At 41.0% G+C, this 19097-nt stretch overlaps 1 protein-coding gene across 4 annotated transcripts; it reads right to left on the reverse strand.

Annotated features, from left to right (window-relative positions):
* Positions 1-1348: 1348 nt before the first annotated feature.
* Positions 1349-15043, reverse strand: immt (inner membrane protein, mitochondrial (mitofilin)). Of its 4 annotated transcripts, none has more exons than XM_083906441.1 (15): positions 14905-15043; positions 12952-13019; positions 12441-12615; positions 11669-11810; positions 11417-11428; positions 9120-9212; positions 8648-8797; positions 7655-7788; positions 7384-7487; positions 6840-6975; positions 6426-6555; positions 5959-6182; positions 5724-5855; positions 5161-5290; positions 1349-2655 (listed from the first exon to the last, which is right to left on the reverse strand). In XM_083906441.1, the coding sequence occupies exons 1-15, from the start codon at positions 14944-14946 to the stop codon at positions 2048-2050; spliced, it is 2280 nt and encodes a 759-aa protein (XP_083762567.1). In that variant the 5' UTR covers positions 14947-15043; the 3' UTR covers positions 1349-2047. The 4 variants fall into 4 exon arrangements, with proteins under 4 accessions (XP_083762567.1, XP_083762565.1, XP_083762564.1 ...); XM_083906439.1 differs by having other exon boundaries at positions 8648-8794; positions 12417-12615; XM_083906438.1 differs by having other exon boundaries at positions 12417-12615.
* Between the last annotated feature and the right edge of the window lie 4054 nt (positions 15044-19097).

Raw genomic sequence — 19097 nt, forward strand, 5'->3', positions numbered from 1 at the left:
ATAACTACGGCAAGCCTGTGGGCTGCAGTGTAGGAAGATGGAGAAAGACATCACAAGCCAATCAGAATCCTCATCGACAACAACAACGACTGACCTCTCACCCTCGATGTATGCACGTAACTATTCAAGTGACAGAGTGACAGCAGCGATGATCGCTGATCGATGCTCACAGTGACGCGGTCTGGCTCATGGCAGAAGAAGTTCTGAAATTGCTCACCTCTGAGCCCTAATACTTCTCTGCTCCTCTACGTAATATAAGAGCTGTATTTGAAAATGCAAACGTAAAAATTATCATAAGCAACAGTAAAAAGTTTGCATCTTTGGAGCGTAGCGATTGCCTAAAACTCTGTTTTTCTCTGTTGACATAGAGTAAAACAAAACTTAAGGGACAGGAAATGACATCAGCCACAGAGGCCACTGGGCCTACAGCACAAAATTATCATTTCATCTTTCTTAGACTGAGGAGTACCACAAAAACATGAGTGAGTCATCTTTTTTCACAATTTGCCGACTGATAGGGCCTCCAGAGTCCCAAATATAAGGATTTAAATGATTAAAAAGTTGATTTTGCATTATGTCCCCTTTAAACCTATTAGTGCTTCAACATTTTCATCCCTCCATTTTCAAACCTGAACACAGCCCTGCAATATAACAATTAATGTGTGGCTCACATTAAATTATTCTACTCAATGTACAATATGTACCTCTAATGCATGACATGTCCCCAGTTTATCTCACACCTATGGGCTCTTGTGTCGCTGTCCTCAGCTCAGTGCTGAAGCGGACAAAGACATACTCCTTGGCAGTAAGCCGAACTTCATTTATCTCTTTTGAATGTTCAATACACAAGGGTATGTTTCTCTTTCCATTTATTAATTACTCACTATAGACCTGGATCAAAATGGGTGGGCCCAGGCCGCAGGTGACTAAACTATGACATTTTTGTCTAATTTTGGACAACCTACTAAACCATGACGTTTTGTTGGCTTTTTGGACGACAAACTAAACACTGACTTTTTGAACGACAAGGCAATCGGAAATGGCAGACTTCATCCCATTCACGCAACAAGCCTCTGTTGGTCATGTTGGCAAGTGTAAGTGTGGAAGCACAAACAAACAGACACACAGTGCCACTAAAAACAAGTGATAAATAAAATGTTGAGGGTGGAGCCACTCAGTCACCATTTAGAAATAGCAGGGGTTTAAAAGAAAAGACGTGCATGCCTTTCTTTGCCCATGTGTATGAGAAAAGCTAAAAGGCTGGAGATAAAGATATACGTCACAGGTGCTTGATTTACTTTTTGTATAACAATGACACAGTTAAGAAAAGGAAACAGAATTCTTGTTAATGATTTTATTATGTGAGGTACCAACAAAAATAAAATAACAGCTGGAAACATTCTTTAATCAAATGTAGGTTTTTATCTCGATGACACACAAAACAATAATCCAGAAATAAATACCTGAACCAAACCTGTGGGCCTGAACTATCATTAGGAGGGTGCATCAATTATATAATTTACATTAAATCGTCCACAGTGACTTAGTGCTTGAAAAATCAATAAATCTATGTTGAATTTTAACATCCGTTTCTTGGTTTATGTCAGCTGACTTAAAGGAATAAACCAGTGAAATCTATCAAGCTTACACTAAGCCATGTTTCTACCAAGCGGTTCAGTTCAGCTCAGCTCAGCTCAGCACAGCACGGTTTAGAATAGGAAAAACAGAATCTAGCTTGTGTTTCCACTGCAGGGCGTAAAGTACAGATGGAGATAACTGTGCATGAGACAGTATATTCAAATAAAGTGTTTACTGTGTAACCCTATTTGTTAGGAATAGTTGAATATTTAAAAAAAAGGTTTTCTGTTGGCCAATTGACTGTGTAGTATCCAGCTCAACCCTTTAAGTTTCCCAGACTCTAACAAAAAACTCCCAGTGAGACGGTGTCCAAACAAAGAGAATTGTGTAACAAACTGAACCGCTTGGTTGAAACTTGATTTTCAGTGGAATGTTCCTTTAAGTATTCTCAGGTTCAGTCGTAATGAGCCTATGGATCTTGAGTGGTTCCTAAGCCCACAGCGTTTGCATAAGCAGAAAGCAGAGAGATCACCTGCCTGGTTTCCAGTGTGAGTCTGGCTTCAGTCAGCCAGTCCTCCACCACTCTCCTGGCCTCTCCTCTCAGCTGGTTCACCAGTTTAGCTGCCAGCTCCAGATCCCCATGCTCTAAGCAGAAACTGGCGTATGACAGGAGCTTGAACGTATCCAGGTCTTCACCACTCAGCCTGGCAGGTGGAGCTTCCTGTTTGGGCTCAAACAGGAGCACAGCTTGAAGAAAGGACAGGAAATACTGGTACAGGGAGTTGTGAGATTCGTCGACGAGGGCGACGCGGCGAGCCAGTGACCGCAGGGAGTTGAAGCGGGCACGGAGAGTGGCCTCGCTGTATATGCCGCGCTTAAGAGATTCTTCTGGAAGAGCCGACGCCAGAGCCAAGGCAAACTCGTTGTCGTGGCAGCTGTCACGCACGACCTGTGCGCCGCCCTCCAGTGGCACGCTGGGGGATTCACCTTCGGCAGACTTCAGAGTGAAGCCAAGAGCCTCCACAGAGAGCCAGAGCTGGTGAGCTTTCCGAGCTTCGTCCTCTGCTATAACATGACCTGCATTCAAAAGACATGACCAGGATTCATTGCTCCACAAGGAATATTAAAGGAAATACAAGAAGAAAGTAAATAGAAGCAGGAAATGCCTCCTATGTAACCTAAATATTTAAGTCTTATTTTCATGATCGATTCATCTGTCAATTATTTCCTCAATCAAACAAGCTCTTGTCAGGTCGAAATGATGTTCTCAAAAGTCTTATTTTGTCCATCATAAAAAATCAGTTATAATATGTTTTTGTTATATGGAGCAAGAAAACTCACATTTAAAATCTGAAAACTCAGAGAGCTCATTTTAATTATTTTGAAACACTCAAACCATTCAAACTGATCATAAAAATACTATATGATTAATTCAGTAATCAGATTAACAGATTAACTTTAGGTTTTAGGTCAAAAAGAAGCTGTTTACATTTTTAATGGGTATGGGTATATACAGTATGTGAATATTAGCTTAGCTACATAAGCTACTACACTGGCTGGCCTGTTAGTGCCACCATCTGAAGACAACTCCTATATGTGGTGTTAAATGTTTAGTTAGCAGTTCCATTAGTGTACAGCAGGGGTCTCAAACTCAATATTCCTGGGGGCCGCATGAGTTAGAGTTTGGGCAAGGCTGGGCCGCATCAAGTAAGTACTCATAAAAATTGCGGGGCATGCGGAGCTTTTGAGGTAAAAATCGGGCATTCTGAGGCTTTTTGAATGACCATGACTTAGGGTGAAGGGCAAGTAACTCAAAATGGAAAAAACAAAATTAATTATTATGCCAATTGTGACCCGCCACAGACAAAGGGGGTGCAAGTCGGCAAGTTTTTTTTTCTTCAAATTGTGGGATTTTCGTTTTTCTTTCAAAATTGTTCAACTTGAAGTTTGTAAGAAGCCACTACATGCTTCAAAACACAGTATTGTGGGTCTTAAAACCATAAACTTTGTGTTTGAATTAAGGTTGTTTTATCGCTGTGAATCATTCCTAGTTTGGGTGTGGTGATCTCACATTCCAGATTTTTCGTTGTTTTTTCAGCCAATCAGCTGACGGTCACGGAGAATACACATGGCTAATTAATATGCACGCACAGAGAGAGAGGGAGGGAAGGGGGAGAGAGAGTGTGTGGAACTTTCCACTAATTAGACGTGAATTTTAAACTTTTCATTCGAGGCTTCAGTCAGTCCTCCTGTCGCATCCATGTCAAAGACATCAGCAGTGTGGCAGCATTTTTCAAAAGTAGATGACGGCTCTACTACAAACGTCGCATATCGTTTAAAAACGGTAAGGTTGCTCCGTCCGTTTCGAGTATGAACATATCAGAATTATTAGCATATGTCAATGTTTTAGTCTAATAATCGTTGATTGGTTTTATTATAACTGCAGGCGCACCTGCCCGCAACAACGGCAAAGTCCCTCGGTCTATTTGTGTCTCAGCCGCGAAGCTGCGCTCCTATGTTCAGTCACGCTCTGTATTCCTCAACAGTTATTGTGCTGATATTACTAGTTGACATAGTACATTATTTTCGGATATCAAGGGCTATGGTATTGTGCAGATGAACGTCATGCAAAACACTGTCAGAGCCGTCAGACTTGTTGAACTCCAGCCGTGGCTGCAGGTCTTTTCAAATTAAGAGCTGCAGCCGCACAGGTGCTTTGCAGGTGCAGGTCTTTTCAAATTAAAATAGCCGCACTCGCACTAACGTGCTTGCGTCATATGTAAATTGAGCAAAGAGAGGAGGGGATATCTTCTCTTCACTTCACATCTCTCGATAAGTTGCTCGCCTCTCTGCGCTCTAAGCGAAGTTCACCATTTTAAAAATACACGGAGGATTGTGCTCGTTTAACCGGTCCCAACACTAACTGATAAGTACACGTAGTTTTACCAGTGCCACGGAGTTCGCGCTTTCATGCATGTTAGCTGTTTATGGCTCATAGCAGTGGACAGCAGTCATTTGAAACTACGTTCGTTAGCTTGTTTGCTAACATTGTCGATGTTTGTATCGCTCAGGATTTAACTGCAGGTTAAACTTCACGCAAATCAGACAATCGGACTGTTTTGTGTAAGAGAGTATTGTAAGATGCATTTAGCAACGCATCTTAAGATCCAATTCTGCACTTTCCTTTACACTTGACTGCACTATCTTGTCATATGTTTGTTGTATGTATCTGGTAAAGGTTGTGAAAGATCTTGATCCTTGGTCAGTTAATAAATACTTGACTTAATAGTATTAAGTATGTCTTTATGTCGTTGCTGGACACATCTTGTGTCCTGTTAAGATATTTTACATCATACATTAGATTTATGTAAATAATATTTGTTTATCAAGTTGCCATCTAGTGGACACAAGGAGGACTGTTAATCATCTAACAACAAATTGATACTGTCTTTCTTCATGCACCTATTGAATGAGCCACCTTAATCATTATCAGAAAAATGTGCCCCCCCTGAAATTTTCTTCAGGAGCCACCACTGCTGATATGTATTTATATGTATGCATTTGATGATGTCTGTATCTTACTGTCGATGGCTTCCTCCACCCCCTTCAGTCTTGCATAGGCAGAGTTCATGTCCAGAGTGAAGTTATCCAGCTGTTCCTGGCTCAGCTGACGGTAGCGAGTCTCCTGATCCAGCATCTTACTGCTCAGGACCTGAAAACAACCACAGCAGAGTTTAGGAAGAACATCAGTCATACAGTATATCACTACAAATGAGTGGAGTGGATGCTCCAGGCTTAATTTCAAATACACAACAGAATGCTGTCACGATAATGACTTCTTTTTTTCAACAAAAAAACATGTAAAAGCATACAACTGTGATAATCACTATTACAGGCATGTGCCGTGTAAATGATTGTTTCTTTAGAATGGGCTTCCATCTGCCCTTGTGAGAAAATGCATATGAAACAGTCAAAGCTGAGCAAAGTTAAATAATGAAGTTAAGAATGATATAGACGGGGCACAGAAAGAAGGGTTCCAGGAGATAACGACCATCTCCCTTCAGAGCACTTGTTTTTGTCCTGTGACAGCTCTTACATGACCAATACTATTACTAAGTTGAGAACTTCATGTAGAAAGTGGAGACCTGCTCAGCTTCGGCTTTTAGTTCCTGCTCCTGGACTTTGAGGACATCTAGGACGTGGTCTGTGTGAGCAGCTGCCTGACGCCGGAGCTGAGTCCTCATCTCTGCCTCCATCACTTCCCTTAACTCAGACAGCTACAACCACACAAACAAATGTGTCATTATTGTTCATGTCACATCTGTGGAAGAACATATCTGAACAAAAGATATTGTTGGTTAGATTAATCGCCCTCCATACCCTCCGCTCCTGCTCCAGTCGGGCCTCCTCCTTGATGTGTTGCAGGCTGGTGTTCACGGCTGTATCCAAAGCTTTCTGGTCCTCCTGCTTCTGCCGCTCCAGCGCTGCATCAATATGGATCTGCTCCCTGACTCTCTGCTCAGCCAGCTCTCGATTCAGCTGATCGATGCGACGGTGGGCATGAGCTATCAGAGAGTTCAGGTCGTCCACCGACAGTTTCCCAGCTAATAAACACGGACAGAATTATTATTATTTTTTTATGTATATGGCTCTTTAATCTAAAAGTCATAATCAGCCGTTTATCTTACACAAACTGTGCTAATTAAACATATTTCTATGACACGTGATTAATCCCAGGTCCATTTTTGACTGGGCAGTACTTGACTGGTGCTTTTTTAAAGTAAAAATAATGCATCGTGTTTGCTTTGTGTGCATGTGTGTGTGTGTGTGTGTGTTTATGTTCTTACTGAGTCCCTTCCAGTTGGCCTGGATGTCTGGAGTAAGGCTGCTTACTTCCCTCTGGAATTGCTGTTTGGCTTCATTAACCAGTTCACTGTACTGGGAGACGATCTTGGCTTCTGACTCTGCAGACTGCACCTAAACACACATAGCTGACAGCATTAACAACAATGGTGCACTGTGTTTACTTCTTCAGTCTCTCTTCCTATGCCTGTGTCTCTCTGTGCTCCGTTAAAGTAGCTTTAAGAATAAAGGGTGAACAACAGTAAGCATTGATTACCATATTGGTATAAAGCAATGCTGTTCACATAATAGAGCAGAACAGGAAGTAAACACAACACCATATGAGGCATTGTACATGTTTCGTGTTTATTCTATAAAATGGAAGAATTTGGACCGATTGTACAAAAGAATGTCTTTACCTTAGCGATGGTTTTGTCCAAGTCCACCACCATTTTATGGAGATTTTCCTCTGCAGCTAAAACCACTGGGCGGACAGCAGTCACCTTCAGTCCTTTGGACTTGTCAATCACTGACCTGAGACTGTCCAAGGCTTCACTGCCATGACGGAGAAATGAGGAGGGAGATGAGGGTTTGACAAGAAAGTCTGAAATACTATCAGTATAATACTGATGAGAATAGAGATGTATACTTGGTCATATGACACACTGTTTACATTGTCCTGCAGATGCTGCATCCCACATGAATATACCTCAATTCATCACCAAACATGAGTAGTTACAAATCTACAAATCTGTTGATAAAAGACAGGGATGACAGTTTCACCAGCAAAGTTAATTCTATGATGGCAGACCGTTATATAAAGTCATGCTATAACCACACTGATATCAGGTTTTGTGTTAGCATCTATAACTCAGTTCAGCAGAGTCCACACTGTGTGTGTGTGCGTGCGTGTGTGTGGGCGGTGGGTTGTGTGTGTCCCATGTTAATGTTCATATGTCTCACTTGGCTTTCATCAGAGCCGCTTCAGCATCCTTTACAGCACAGTTTCTGTCAGCAAGAGAAGCTTCTAGATCCTTCCACTGGACTGACTTCTCATCAGGTGGAACCTGGATTCAACATAAGTGTAGAGCCTAGTGTTTGATTTAAAAACGTAAACATCAAAATTTGTCCCTCAGCCCTTCCGTCATGTTGGATCAGATTTTAACACATCAGGTGTCCCAGTATCACTGTTATCACAGCACAACCTTGTGAAGAGGGGCACTGTACTATGTACCTCTGCTTCCATAGCCTCCTTCAGTTTGTGGATGTGCTGTGTGATGGCCTGCATGACGGCTTTCTGAGCTTCAATGGCCTGCAGTGTCTCTTTAGCCGAGCTCGCCAGAGAGTCTTCAAGGGTGACTGTTACAGCTGCAAGACAGACAGACAGGCTTTGAAATAATTGACTATTATATGTTATTGTAACACATTTTTTAACATTACTCCATCACCAACTATAGAGTCTTACAAAAAGACACACAAATTAAAATAAATACTATCAATTGTTTTCACATAAGTTAAGTCCTAATTAAGTAATCGACCAGTAAATCTTAAAACAAGCCATGCAATGCTGGTCACATTTAAAAGTAAAATAAATCAACAGTGCCCCCTTATCTGTCTCATCTAGTGCAGACAGACGGCCCTTTTATTTCTGCGCACCGCCCCTGCACTGTACTCTCTCTCCTGCGTCGTGCGCTTTGCCGTCTCCAAGCAGGCTCTCCGTATCCAACGAAGACTGGATCATTTCTCTACACGCAGTTTTATCCTCACATCCAAACAATGATCTTTATGACGAGGATTGAGTACAGTCACAATGAAGTGCAGGGGATCCCAGTAGATCTTAGTAAAACGTGGTGACAGCTTATTAAGAGCAGAGCCCACGCTTTATTGTTTTCACTCCGTGGTCTCAATCTTTGTGTAGAAGACGCTTTAACACTGCAATTAAGGGAATAACAGTTCATAATCTGCAGCGTATGCAGCCAAGTTTCGCTTTTGCGCAAAGAGACTTTCTAGCATTTAATAGGTGTGTACAGTGTACTCGCTGTGTTTCGGCCGCCTAATTATTGGTGCATCCCATATCACATCTTTATTGACAAGAACAATATAACCGTAAAAATTATGTATTTGATCGTGTGACTGGACATGTAATCGGCGCAGCATAAATGTTTATTTCATTAGAATCAGTTTAAGCTTTGTTTATTGCATGATGTTTGTGTGTGTGTGTGCTTACATGCTACAATGTCCTGCTCCTCCTGGTCTTGTTGAGCCAGTCTGGCTGTCACTTCTTCTATTGAACGCTCCTTCAGTGGTTCTGGTGCTGCAGGCGACTCTGTGCCAGAGTGAACTGCTACCTCCTGGTCATGGCATGCTTTGCACTCTTCTGAAAAAAAACAAAAACAAAAAAAAACAGATAGAGTGTAAGACCTCATTTAGAATTCTTCACCACATGGAGAATGTGTGTTTGGTTTTGGGTTGAGTGTTTTGTGTGTTTGCCTAAAAAACCTTCTGGAATTAGGAAGATTTCCAATGGTCCAGAGGTTATTGTGAATGACATAAACACAAACATAATCTCAAACAAGCTTAAGACATCAAAAACTAAATTATCTGAGCCAGTATTATTTAATGTTCAGTTGATTTTAGATAAACAGATCGACTGCTTTCACAGTAAAGGATCAACATGGCTATTGGTGTCCAGATTTTACCTTTGACTGGAAGTGCCTCTGTGTCACACGGAGCTGGGATTGATTGGATTTCACTGATGGCTGAGATGATATGAGTAGCCTGTGCTGAAGCCTCTGGATGACACACAGATACAATAGTAATTAAATAAGGACAAATGAGAATAATAAAACGTACAGTTTAGTTGGAATCTTGTAAAAACACAGCCAAGCTTCCTAACTTTTTATCAAAAGGAGTCATCACAAAAACAATGACAGCATAATGCCATACAAGCTGAAAACTAAAGTTCTACAGACCTACAACTAACAACAATTACAATTACTGACCAGTGACCAAACTACTAAACATTAGGGCTGTCAATTTTCCTCTATAATCCCAATCGAATTTCATTCCTTATCTTTTTTTTTTTAATATTAAAATTTTCAATACATTTTCTAATATGTTTTAACTTAATATCACATGGTTGTTGTGTGTTCTGTCCACTGGACCCATGCATAGGACAATGGCGGCCTGCAGGTGCCTCTTAACGGTGTTAATATAATTAGCTGCTGTCCATGGTGATGGAGAACACTGAATCACAACGTCGATTGAGTATGTCGCCGATGCATCTGGCAAAGTTTTCGGCAGTGTGGCTGGTCGTTTTGAGAATTAGATTAATGTCTACGAAATTTGCGGTGACTGACATATGCCTCAGTAACTACAACATTAAATTATCATTGATATTTTTTAACAATCGGATTATATTCGATTCCTGAAATTCGTTCCACCAGCCCTACTAAACATCTATTTTTGTCAGTGAAATTATCTTAAAGCTCCCATATAACAGAAGTACAAATTAACACTGTTTTTTTGGTCTGTATCTGCGCCATTCGCTCGTTTAAGTAGCAAACAGTTCAGCCACTGCTGAGAACGCTGTGTTGTATTGTAATCTCAGGCTCAGTCCGGGCACATTGTGTACATTGAACCGCAGAAGAAGAGGAATTTCCGTCCGTTGTGGAGGTGTTTCACGTGCGACAGTGTCTTCTGACTCTGGGTCAGAATCCGAGTCAAAGGCGTAAAAGGGACTGCGGCGGGGAGTCGTGACGAAACTATTATTAAACATTGTTAAAACAATGTTTTGATAATGAGTAGCAGTGCATCCACCGTTCCAGAGGGGGTGCTGCGCTTCTGAGAGCTGGTGTGCCAATTACATCACTTCCAGGTATTGGCCTATCACAAGACAGTTGGGAAAGCCCTGACTGGCTGGCCAATCACAACACAGTCTGTCTTCTGGGGGTGAGATTTCAGTCTGAAACAGCGTGACTGATGAGAGCTTCAGTGAGGAGAGATTTCTAACGGATCATTTACAGCAACTAGGAGGTTTTTGACCATTTAAAAACAAGTTAATGTATGTAAGTCGACCATAACCAAGGTCGAAGGTCTAAGGACAGAGGATGTTACCAACCCTGTGAAGTCCCGTGAGACAAACTATGTTTTGTAAACTGTGGGCTATATAAATAAAGATTGATTGATTGATTGATAACTCACATATATGTGTGATAGGACCACTCTATGGGAACTTTAAATGTCTAAATGACTAATAACCAAAAATGACTCAACATTATCTGCAAAAAAAATTAATCTTCCCTCCAAACCAGTCCATCAGTGACAAAAGAACACAGTGGTGTATCCTCATGTGTCAACTCGCGAGTAGAAACAGGACAATGCCATCTCCTTCTCTACGAGGTAACTCAGCATCCCAGTGACTGCACTAGAGCTGCCCAACTCCTTCACTCAGGCCAGACGGAGAGAAACACCTGCTGCTAAACTGAATGAAAGAAGTGAAAGACCCTCCTCTTTGTCAAATTTAAACTGTAACTTCAAGATATCTTATAATATATTTATAGAGAGATTATTTACAAATATCTGGTGATTCTAGAATGTAATAATGCATTGGATATACAATCATAAAATAGTATGAATTCAATTAATGAATGAATGCAAGTTAAATGATTGCTCATAAGGTAGAGCAATATCTAGTTCCTGGTTCTATCCTCATCTACTCCAGGTTGACACTTATTAATATTACTTATATGCAGTAAATTTAAATAATTGAACAGTATAATTAAAATGCATACATTCATCAATAAAGTAGTTATTCTGATTGGAAAGGGATGTCCAAAAACTATTAACAAAATATTAATTACATGAAGAAGATTTACAAATTCATTCTGAATATGACACAGCCTGTGTGTTGCCCTGATTGTTAAATATATTAGGTTTACTAAATAGGGGAAGCAAAGCACTCTACATAGAAGCTACAGTGTGAGAGAAGACTTACCCGGGGACATCTCTGTGCACACAGAAAACACAAACAATTGAACAAAACAAAAATCAATCACATACAATAACAGAAAAGGACCCCACTGCCCATGTGAAAAAAATCATTACATTAAAGAATAATGGGCTCATTCCAGTTTAATGACAACAGGCCAAGATAAATCAAAATAAAAGAAAACATAATTTTGAATATTGCATCCAATTTCTGGTATGTCTGATATGACCTGAGAGCACAATGTTCGAGAATATTTACCCTCTATGCTCTGTGCAGGCTGTGATGGGACAGGACTGGTCTGTTTGGATGGACTCTCTGCTTCCTCCTTCACCTTTTTCTCTGACTTGACTTTGGCCTTCATCTGTCTTTCCATCATAGAGGGAGGCTGAGGCTCCGCCACCTAAACAGCAGAAAGCCATTTTAACACACATAATCAGTTCAGGTGTATAATGGTTTCCTCATTTTACTTTTTCCAATGATAATGAATCCCTGGAGATAAGTTTCATAACAAAGACATGTGTTCACCCTTGATAATGTGATAACAGCTGTGTTGTGGAGTATATCACTCTAAATAATTTGTTGGATTTAATGTAGAATACAAAAATCTGTGTCTACTTTTGGCAAGAATTTTGCTTTACAGAGGCCATCATCTTGTGCATGCATTTTACATTTACATTAACTTACTACTCAAACAAAGAACAACAACATTGTTTGTGGTATGTGGTGGCCACTGTCTGACATGCTTGAGAAAGGGAGGGCTGAATTGAGGTGTCCTCTATTTGTTACAATCTGGAGTGACACCTTTAAATCTCACAAACTTTGAGATCCCAGGGAAATGTCACAGAAACTATTTGTGCAACAATGTGTTGACTCAACTAGGTTTAATTTTAAACAATTTGAGAAAACAATATCAATCTCATCAGAATGAATTTGAATTTGTTAATGAAGAAGAGGCTCGAGCTGCCCTAACATACTATGACTGAATCTAAACTGTAGCAATCAAGACCTGATTTTTGACCGAGAGGCTGACTTTTTGAGGAGCAGGTCCCAAAGCCAGATCCAGAAGCCAATCCGAGTATGGAACATTCTTCTCAACACCCGCTCTGAACTTGTGGTCCCATTTGGCATAAAGTATTGTTCCTCCGATGCCACCACCTACAGTCACCAAGCCAGCAGCTACCACTTTAGCAGCAGCACCACCACCACTGTGAGGGAACAGGACAACAGACATCAATACGGAGTAAAACTGTAGCTGTGTCGATTCACTCATCTTCATATATTGATTAAATGAGCAATGATATGATGGAAACTTTAAATTAAGCACATTTACTTTCGTTTATTGATAATATCCTTACATATCCATCACCGGCCTTTGAATAACAATATGTGAAGACATAGCAAATTTTGTTATATCTTACCACTGAAGCAATACCATATTCTACTGTGATTAGACTCTATACACCCTTTTAACCATAATATGCAAGCTCTAACTTGACTCAATTTAGAATTTGTAAAGACCATCTTTTTAGTGTGCGTGTTACCTGGTCTCTCCAGCTGTGTAGTGCCGGCAGTGCTGCAAGTTGGTTCGAGGGGTTTTCCCACAGTTCCTCTAGAGAGGGAAGCAAAAATAAATAAACTAAATAAATAATGAGGATATTTCACAAATAAACTTAACTAGATAACAAAACCTTGGAAGTCATGCAGAAGGGCAGAGAGAAGTGTAACGCACTATTTGTGCAAACATGAACTCCACAAGCGTCCAGACAACAGACCCAGCTGTGCAGTTGTCAGTACACACTGATGTCAGATCATGCGTCACAGGGAAAAATGACTCACTGTGCTACAAGCAAGGAAAATATGCTTCCTCTCATTGAGAAGAGACGATGAAGGAAAGTCCTCTGCTTTATTTGCTACATAAATAATTATTTAATGCTGTATTTATTTATTTAATTTAGGCATTTTCAGTCCTGAAGATGTGTGTATATATATACATATATATATATGTATATATATATACACACACACACACACACACACACACACACACACACACACACACACACACACACACACAGTCCAAGTACATGCACTATATAAGAACATGTAGATGTGTGTATTTTTCAAAAATCAGAACAAGCAATTTCAAGGGGAAGCAACATCTTTATCTTGATGTTACAGTGAATGACCCAGCAGGGTGGAGGTGGTGCATCATTATTTAGGCTCTAATCTGGGCCTTGCAGTCCTCCTGGTCCTTGCTGGTGGACTAACTGTGGGTCCAACACTTCAATAATTGTCACGGCGGACACCTCACTCAGGCCATCTTTTACCTTTAATAAGTAGATAGACACACATGAAGAACACACCAGCTACACTATCCCTTTCCAGCGCCGGGGGCTGTAAAGGCCACATTATACTTCTCCGACTGCGTATGCGTTATCCGTCTGCGTCACCACGGAGACGCCTCGAGCATTTATACTTCTGCGTCGTGGTGACGGACACTCGCTGCAATTTCCCGCCCGATCAGTAGGGGTCGCTGCGCAAGGTTGTTGTGCTTCTGGCTACAGTGAGCAATGGCGTCCGAGAAAGAAAGAGAGAGAAAGACTGTTGTTGTTGAAACAGTGGCCGTTTCTCACTTTTCTGTGTGACGGAACGCAGTTTTAAGATAACTTGAGGCGAGAAATTAGCCATTTAGAGTCTAAACATGTGCTGTGTGTATATAGATATGACGTATTTATAGTTTGGCAGCGGCGTTATCGGCGGGGATCAGCTCCACCTCTGTCAGGACGCCCGGAGCGCACTGAGAGCCGGCACAGAGCAGCTTAGCTCAGCCTGTCCTGAGGACCAATCGCAGCTCTTGCCGTCTCCGTAGTCCCTTGACGGAGTGACGGACACTTAAAAAATATTCCGTGCACCCGGAGACGACGCAGAGGCTCTTCGACAGGTTCTGCGTCGACGCAGAGGACTCTGCGTAGCTACGCAGAGCACTTTACGCAGGAGTATAAATTGGGCTTGACGGTGCAGACACTGAGCGCTACCAGTCTCTTTAGAAACATCTCACCATCTTAGTCTCCAACTGAAATCAACACACGAACTTTAAAAGTAAAACATTTCATTCACAGAACCACAGGTTATCACATGGACAGCGCCCCCCTACGAAAAAAAACACTAAACACTTAGCTGTAGCATTTAGCTTAGCCATCTGTCAAAGTGGAGCTGCTAGCAGCTAGTAGTGACATTGACACTGTTCTCCTCCTGACAGCGTCACTACACCGCTGCGTCAGCGCCACATTGGGACGGCAGTGAACTGTTAGCTGCTTTGTGAGTGAGCAGCCCAGGCTCACTGACAGTGGGAGCTGCCGTGACACCTTGAGCCAGGCTCTGGGTCACTGAATGACAACATGCTAATGACAACATGGTGGTGCTCAGACTGGCCGCAGCTAGAGCTGAAGCTGAGGACATGAGTGTGCGTGGGGCTGGCTGCGGTGAGCTCTTACCCGGGCTGTGGCATTAGCTCCTCTCAGACAAGCCCTCAGCATGGTCCTCGGTCTCTTTATTTTCTATTCCTGGTGAAATGAGCCTGCACAGGGACCGGGACACTACTGCTAAACTCACTTTTCTTTTTCCTCCTCCTCTTCTTCTACGTACCGCAATTTGAATGCATGTTGTATAAACACTGCCCCCTCAGGCTGAGCATGGGCCCGACAACTACTGCTGCAACACAAACTGACTGTTGAAGGCACAGCGTGTTTTAGAAGGTGTATGTTGCAGCTGAATGTCTATGGTCGAAGTCTACCTGTCATCAGTGAATCATAGTTTGTTTAATAAAAACATTGAGATCATGTCAAAAGTGAAATGTCAAAAGACATTTGAAAGGATACATTTTTAATTAGATACATATTATTATAAAGAAGTAGATAGATTAAAGTATTGAATGAGTTAAAATCCATGATATTGAAACACAGGGTAATTATCAGACTCTTCGGTAACACTTAGTTAAGCATTAATAAATATTGAATTCATCATTCATAACACATAAATACTTATTAGTATGTAGTTTATGAACACTAAAATAAATGTTTTACTCATCCCATCAGCTGAGGAACAGTGTCCAAATACAGTAGCTGCTGTACTCAAGAAGCCAATCAGCATCGACTTACAAGAGACCGCTCTCTCACCTTTCTCTGTGTGTCACATGCCAACACTTCAGCACATGAAAACATTTATAACTGTGTTTATAAACTACATACTAATGAGTATTCATGCGTTATAAATGATGAGTCACAATGCCCAAGCCCTATTTATAAATGCTTAAAACTCACATAGAGTGGTCCTATCACACATATATGTTAGTTATGGATGTCTACTTACATACATTAACTTGTTTTTATGGTCAAAAACCTCCTAGTTGCTGTAAATGGGCAGAAATCTCTCCTCACTGAAGCTCGGACTAGTGCCCGGAGCAGGAGGATTCGCTGTTCAGGAGAACCACTGTTTACGTAACCAGAGCGGGTATTTTCAGAGATCTCGCTGAGCCCGAGATTACAATACAACACAGCGTTCTCAGCAGTGGCTGGACTGTTTGTTTCGAACCTTCAGGGCTTCATAAGCGCGGTAATGGCGCAGATACACACTAAAAAAACAGCGTTAATTGGTACTTCCGTTCTGTGGGAGCTTTAACTAATGCTCATAGTGTGTACTTTAAAAAAAAACTTATAGCTGTTTTCATGGAAAGCAATACTGGGAAGAAATAAAATGCAGTTACAGAGACATAACAATAATAACAATGAACAATTAACTTATTGTTTGTAAATCCTTGTTCTTTAAAGAAGGAACACACCCAATGCAATACTTAATTGTTAATTATATATGAAAACGAATTTGAAAGTTAAAGTATCAAGAATCAGTAATAACTTTTTAAATATAATAATGCTATTATTAATGCTTTTTGTTAATAATACAGAGTCAGAGAAACCCCAAAGTCTCACACTGGTCTTTTGATATATTAAAGCACACAGTCAAATGGAAATAGTGACACTGGTTTCACAAATAAAGCTGCCTTTATACAAGCAATATCTCATTCCAATGGTTATCTTATTCGTATTAATGTCACCTCCCACACTACAGAGTAAGTCATTGAAAAAGCTGTTGGTCTATCTTTAGTAGTTAGCAACTAGCATTAGTCCCAGGTGAGTGAGTAACGTGATGCTAAAGTTTCCCTCTCAGATCTCTGAAATCCATCCATCCATCCATTATCTACCGCTTTATCCTCCACCAGAGGGTCACGGGGGGTGCTGTGCCGATCTCAGCAGACATTGGGCGATAGGCGGGGTACACCCTGGACAGTTCGCCAGTCCATCACAGGGCCACATAGAGACAAACAACCAATCACTCACACACTCACACCTACGGTCAATTTTGAGTGACCAATTCACCTAATCCCCATATCGCATGTTTTTGGACTGTGGGAGGAAGCCGGAGAACCCGGAGGAAACCCACACACACACGGGGAGAACATGCAAACTCCTTGCAGAAAGGCCCTTGTTCCGAAGTTGTTCCAAACGGGGCTCGAACCCAGGAACCCGGGTCTTCTTGCTGCAAAGGCAAGAGTGCTAACCACTACACCAACCGTGGGCCCTCTCTGAAATCCATTCTTCTTTATTCTCTCCATACACCCACTCATTACAAAACTAAAGGTGTGTATGCAGCCTTCTCCAAATGTCAGTGAGAATATGAATAAGACTTCACGCTTTCAGCTGTGACTGCCAATGAAAACATCTGAAAACCTGTGGAGAGAGTAAGTATAGAGCACCCTACAATTGAATGTGCACACTTAGTGACATTATACAGAGAGAGAGAATGTCCCCACTGATACCCATGGACAGTGCACCTGAATATAGAGCCATCCTCACAACATTCTTCCATGTTCCGCTCTCTCTCACACACTCATGGACCCACTGACATGTGTGACACTTCTGTGACAGCTCTCTTTTCCAATTGCTGTCAGCATATTATTATCTCCACCCCCTATTATTGTCTATAATGGCTGCGCACATTCAGGAACATGTCCAGGTACATACCACACATGGTCTGACATTAGCAGCTAAGCCTCCCTGTAGCTTCTCCACCTTTATTGGCTGTCAGTGTCAGGCCACAAGCACAGAGACCACAGCTCAAATCAAACCTGCAACATTTCCCTATTGTCCTCCGGTCACTCTCGTGTCTTTCATGATTCAATGTCTCCATGTCATCTCATTCCATTTATCTTAATCCCTTTGTCCTCTTCGCATACCTTATTTAAATGTCCATCCAGTTTTCTCTGTACATAGACTATAGAGCAAAAGAGATACAAATAGATAATAACCACTAACTGACAGAATCTTGAAGCAGGTGTGGGTCAGGCTGTCTGCTTGTTTGCTGTATGTTTGAGAATGGAAAGAGTGCATTAAGTCCATCTAATATGATCAGCTGGACTACAGAGAGTATGCTTGACTTTAAATCAGGATTGTTCTACTCCTTAATGGGCAGAGTCACAGCATCCACTTCCATGCAGCCGAGGAGACTATAGGTGGATCATTACCCTGTATCAAGTGAAAAGGTGCCTTTTGTATCAGTTATTGTCTATCAAAGATTAATGACAATAACATTAAAAATATATGTTATGGGCCACAAAATAGTACCAAACTGATCTGACATACTGATGGGCAGATGTTTTATTGTTCAAACCTGTTAACATAACATATGCATGCATGTTTGTGGTTTAAAACCTGTTAGTTGTGTCCCAAACTCTCTCCCAGAGCTACTTTTCTCAGCTCCGGGAGAGATCTCAGAACCGGAGCCTCGTCAAATGATTTAACAATGTTGCATCCTCTACTCCTGGGGTCTGTGTCATACAACTTAATGTTCAAACTATTCCTTTAATCAATAGTTGATAGAATTGGTCAATAAACTCAAAAAGAATCAATAAGAAAAAGAAAACAATACCTGATCACCAGTGGTGTAGTGGGGATTTTATCACCGGTGGAACTCTCTGCACCCGACACTCGGAGCCTGAGGGCTGTTGCCTAAATGCATCAGTGACCAGCCGCATCCCCGTCCCCCTTAAACAACATTCGTTGATTTGCAATGACATCTCAGTAGGAAACCTCCCTAAAGGGGCCCCACGTCACCTCACGTTAACCTGTGTGAAGTTATCATTCTGCAAGTTGTAAATGAAGCTGAAGGAAAATGAAGAGGAGTTATCAATCAGGTTAGAAGAGGAAGAAAAAAGAGGATGAAGAAAAAAGAAAGAAAGACACACAGTTGTAAGTTGCGCTACTGACGCAGATAATGATATCATCATAACATTAACAGTTACTTTGTCTTATAATGTGGGTTCTTTACAATGTTTATGTTTATGTTTATTTCTTACTAAGTTTTTATATTTTTTTTTTAAAGTTATTTACAGTATTTTATTGTTCTTTACATTTATATTTTCACATTCTTTATTTATCTCTCCGGTCCTACAACAATAGAAAGAGAAAATTATAATTTTTCTGGCATATTTACGAATGGTATTTAATCGTGATTTATCCACAGCTACCCTATGATTAATCTGATTAAAAATTTTTAATATTTTGACAGCCCTAATATATATATATATATATATATATACACATACATACATACATACATATAATATTTTTGTATA

The sequence above is a fragment of the Microchirus variegatus genome (genome assembly GCF_963457635.1).
Source record: "Microchirus variegatus genome assembly, chromosome: 19".
NCBI lineage: Eukaryota > Metazoa > Chordata > Actinopteri > Pleuronectiformes > Soleidae > Microchirus > Microchirus variegatus.

Excerpts from the sequence above, each read along its gene's own strand:
- immt (XM_083906438.1), bottom strand. The coding sequence starts at position 14,946 with ATGCTGAGGGCTTGTCTGAGAGGAGCTAATGCCACAGCCCGG. Across the intron at positions 11,811-12,416 it reads GCCTCTCGGTCAAAAATCAG|GTGGCGGAGCCTCAGCCTCC; the intron begins GTCTTGATTGCT and ends TCTGCTGTTTAG. Across the intron at positions 7,789-8,647 it reads GGAGCAGGACATTGTAGCAT|CTGTAACAGTCACCCTTGAA; the intron begins GTAAGCACACAC and ends TCTGTCTTGCAG.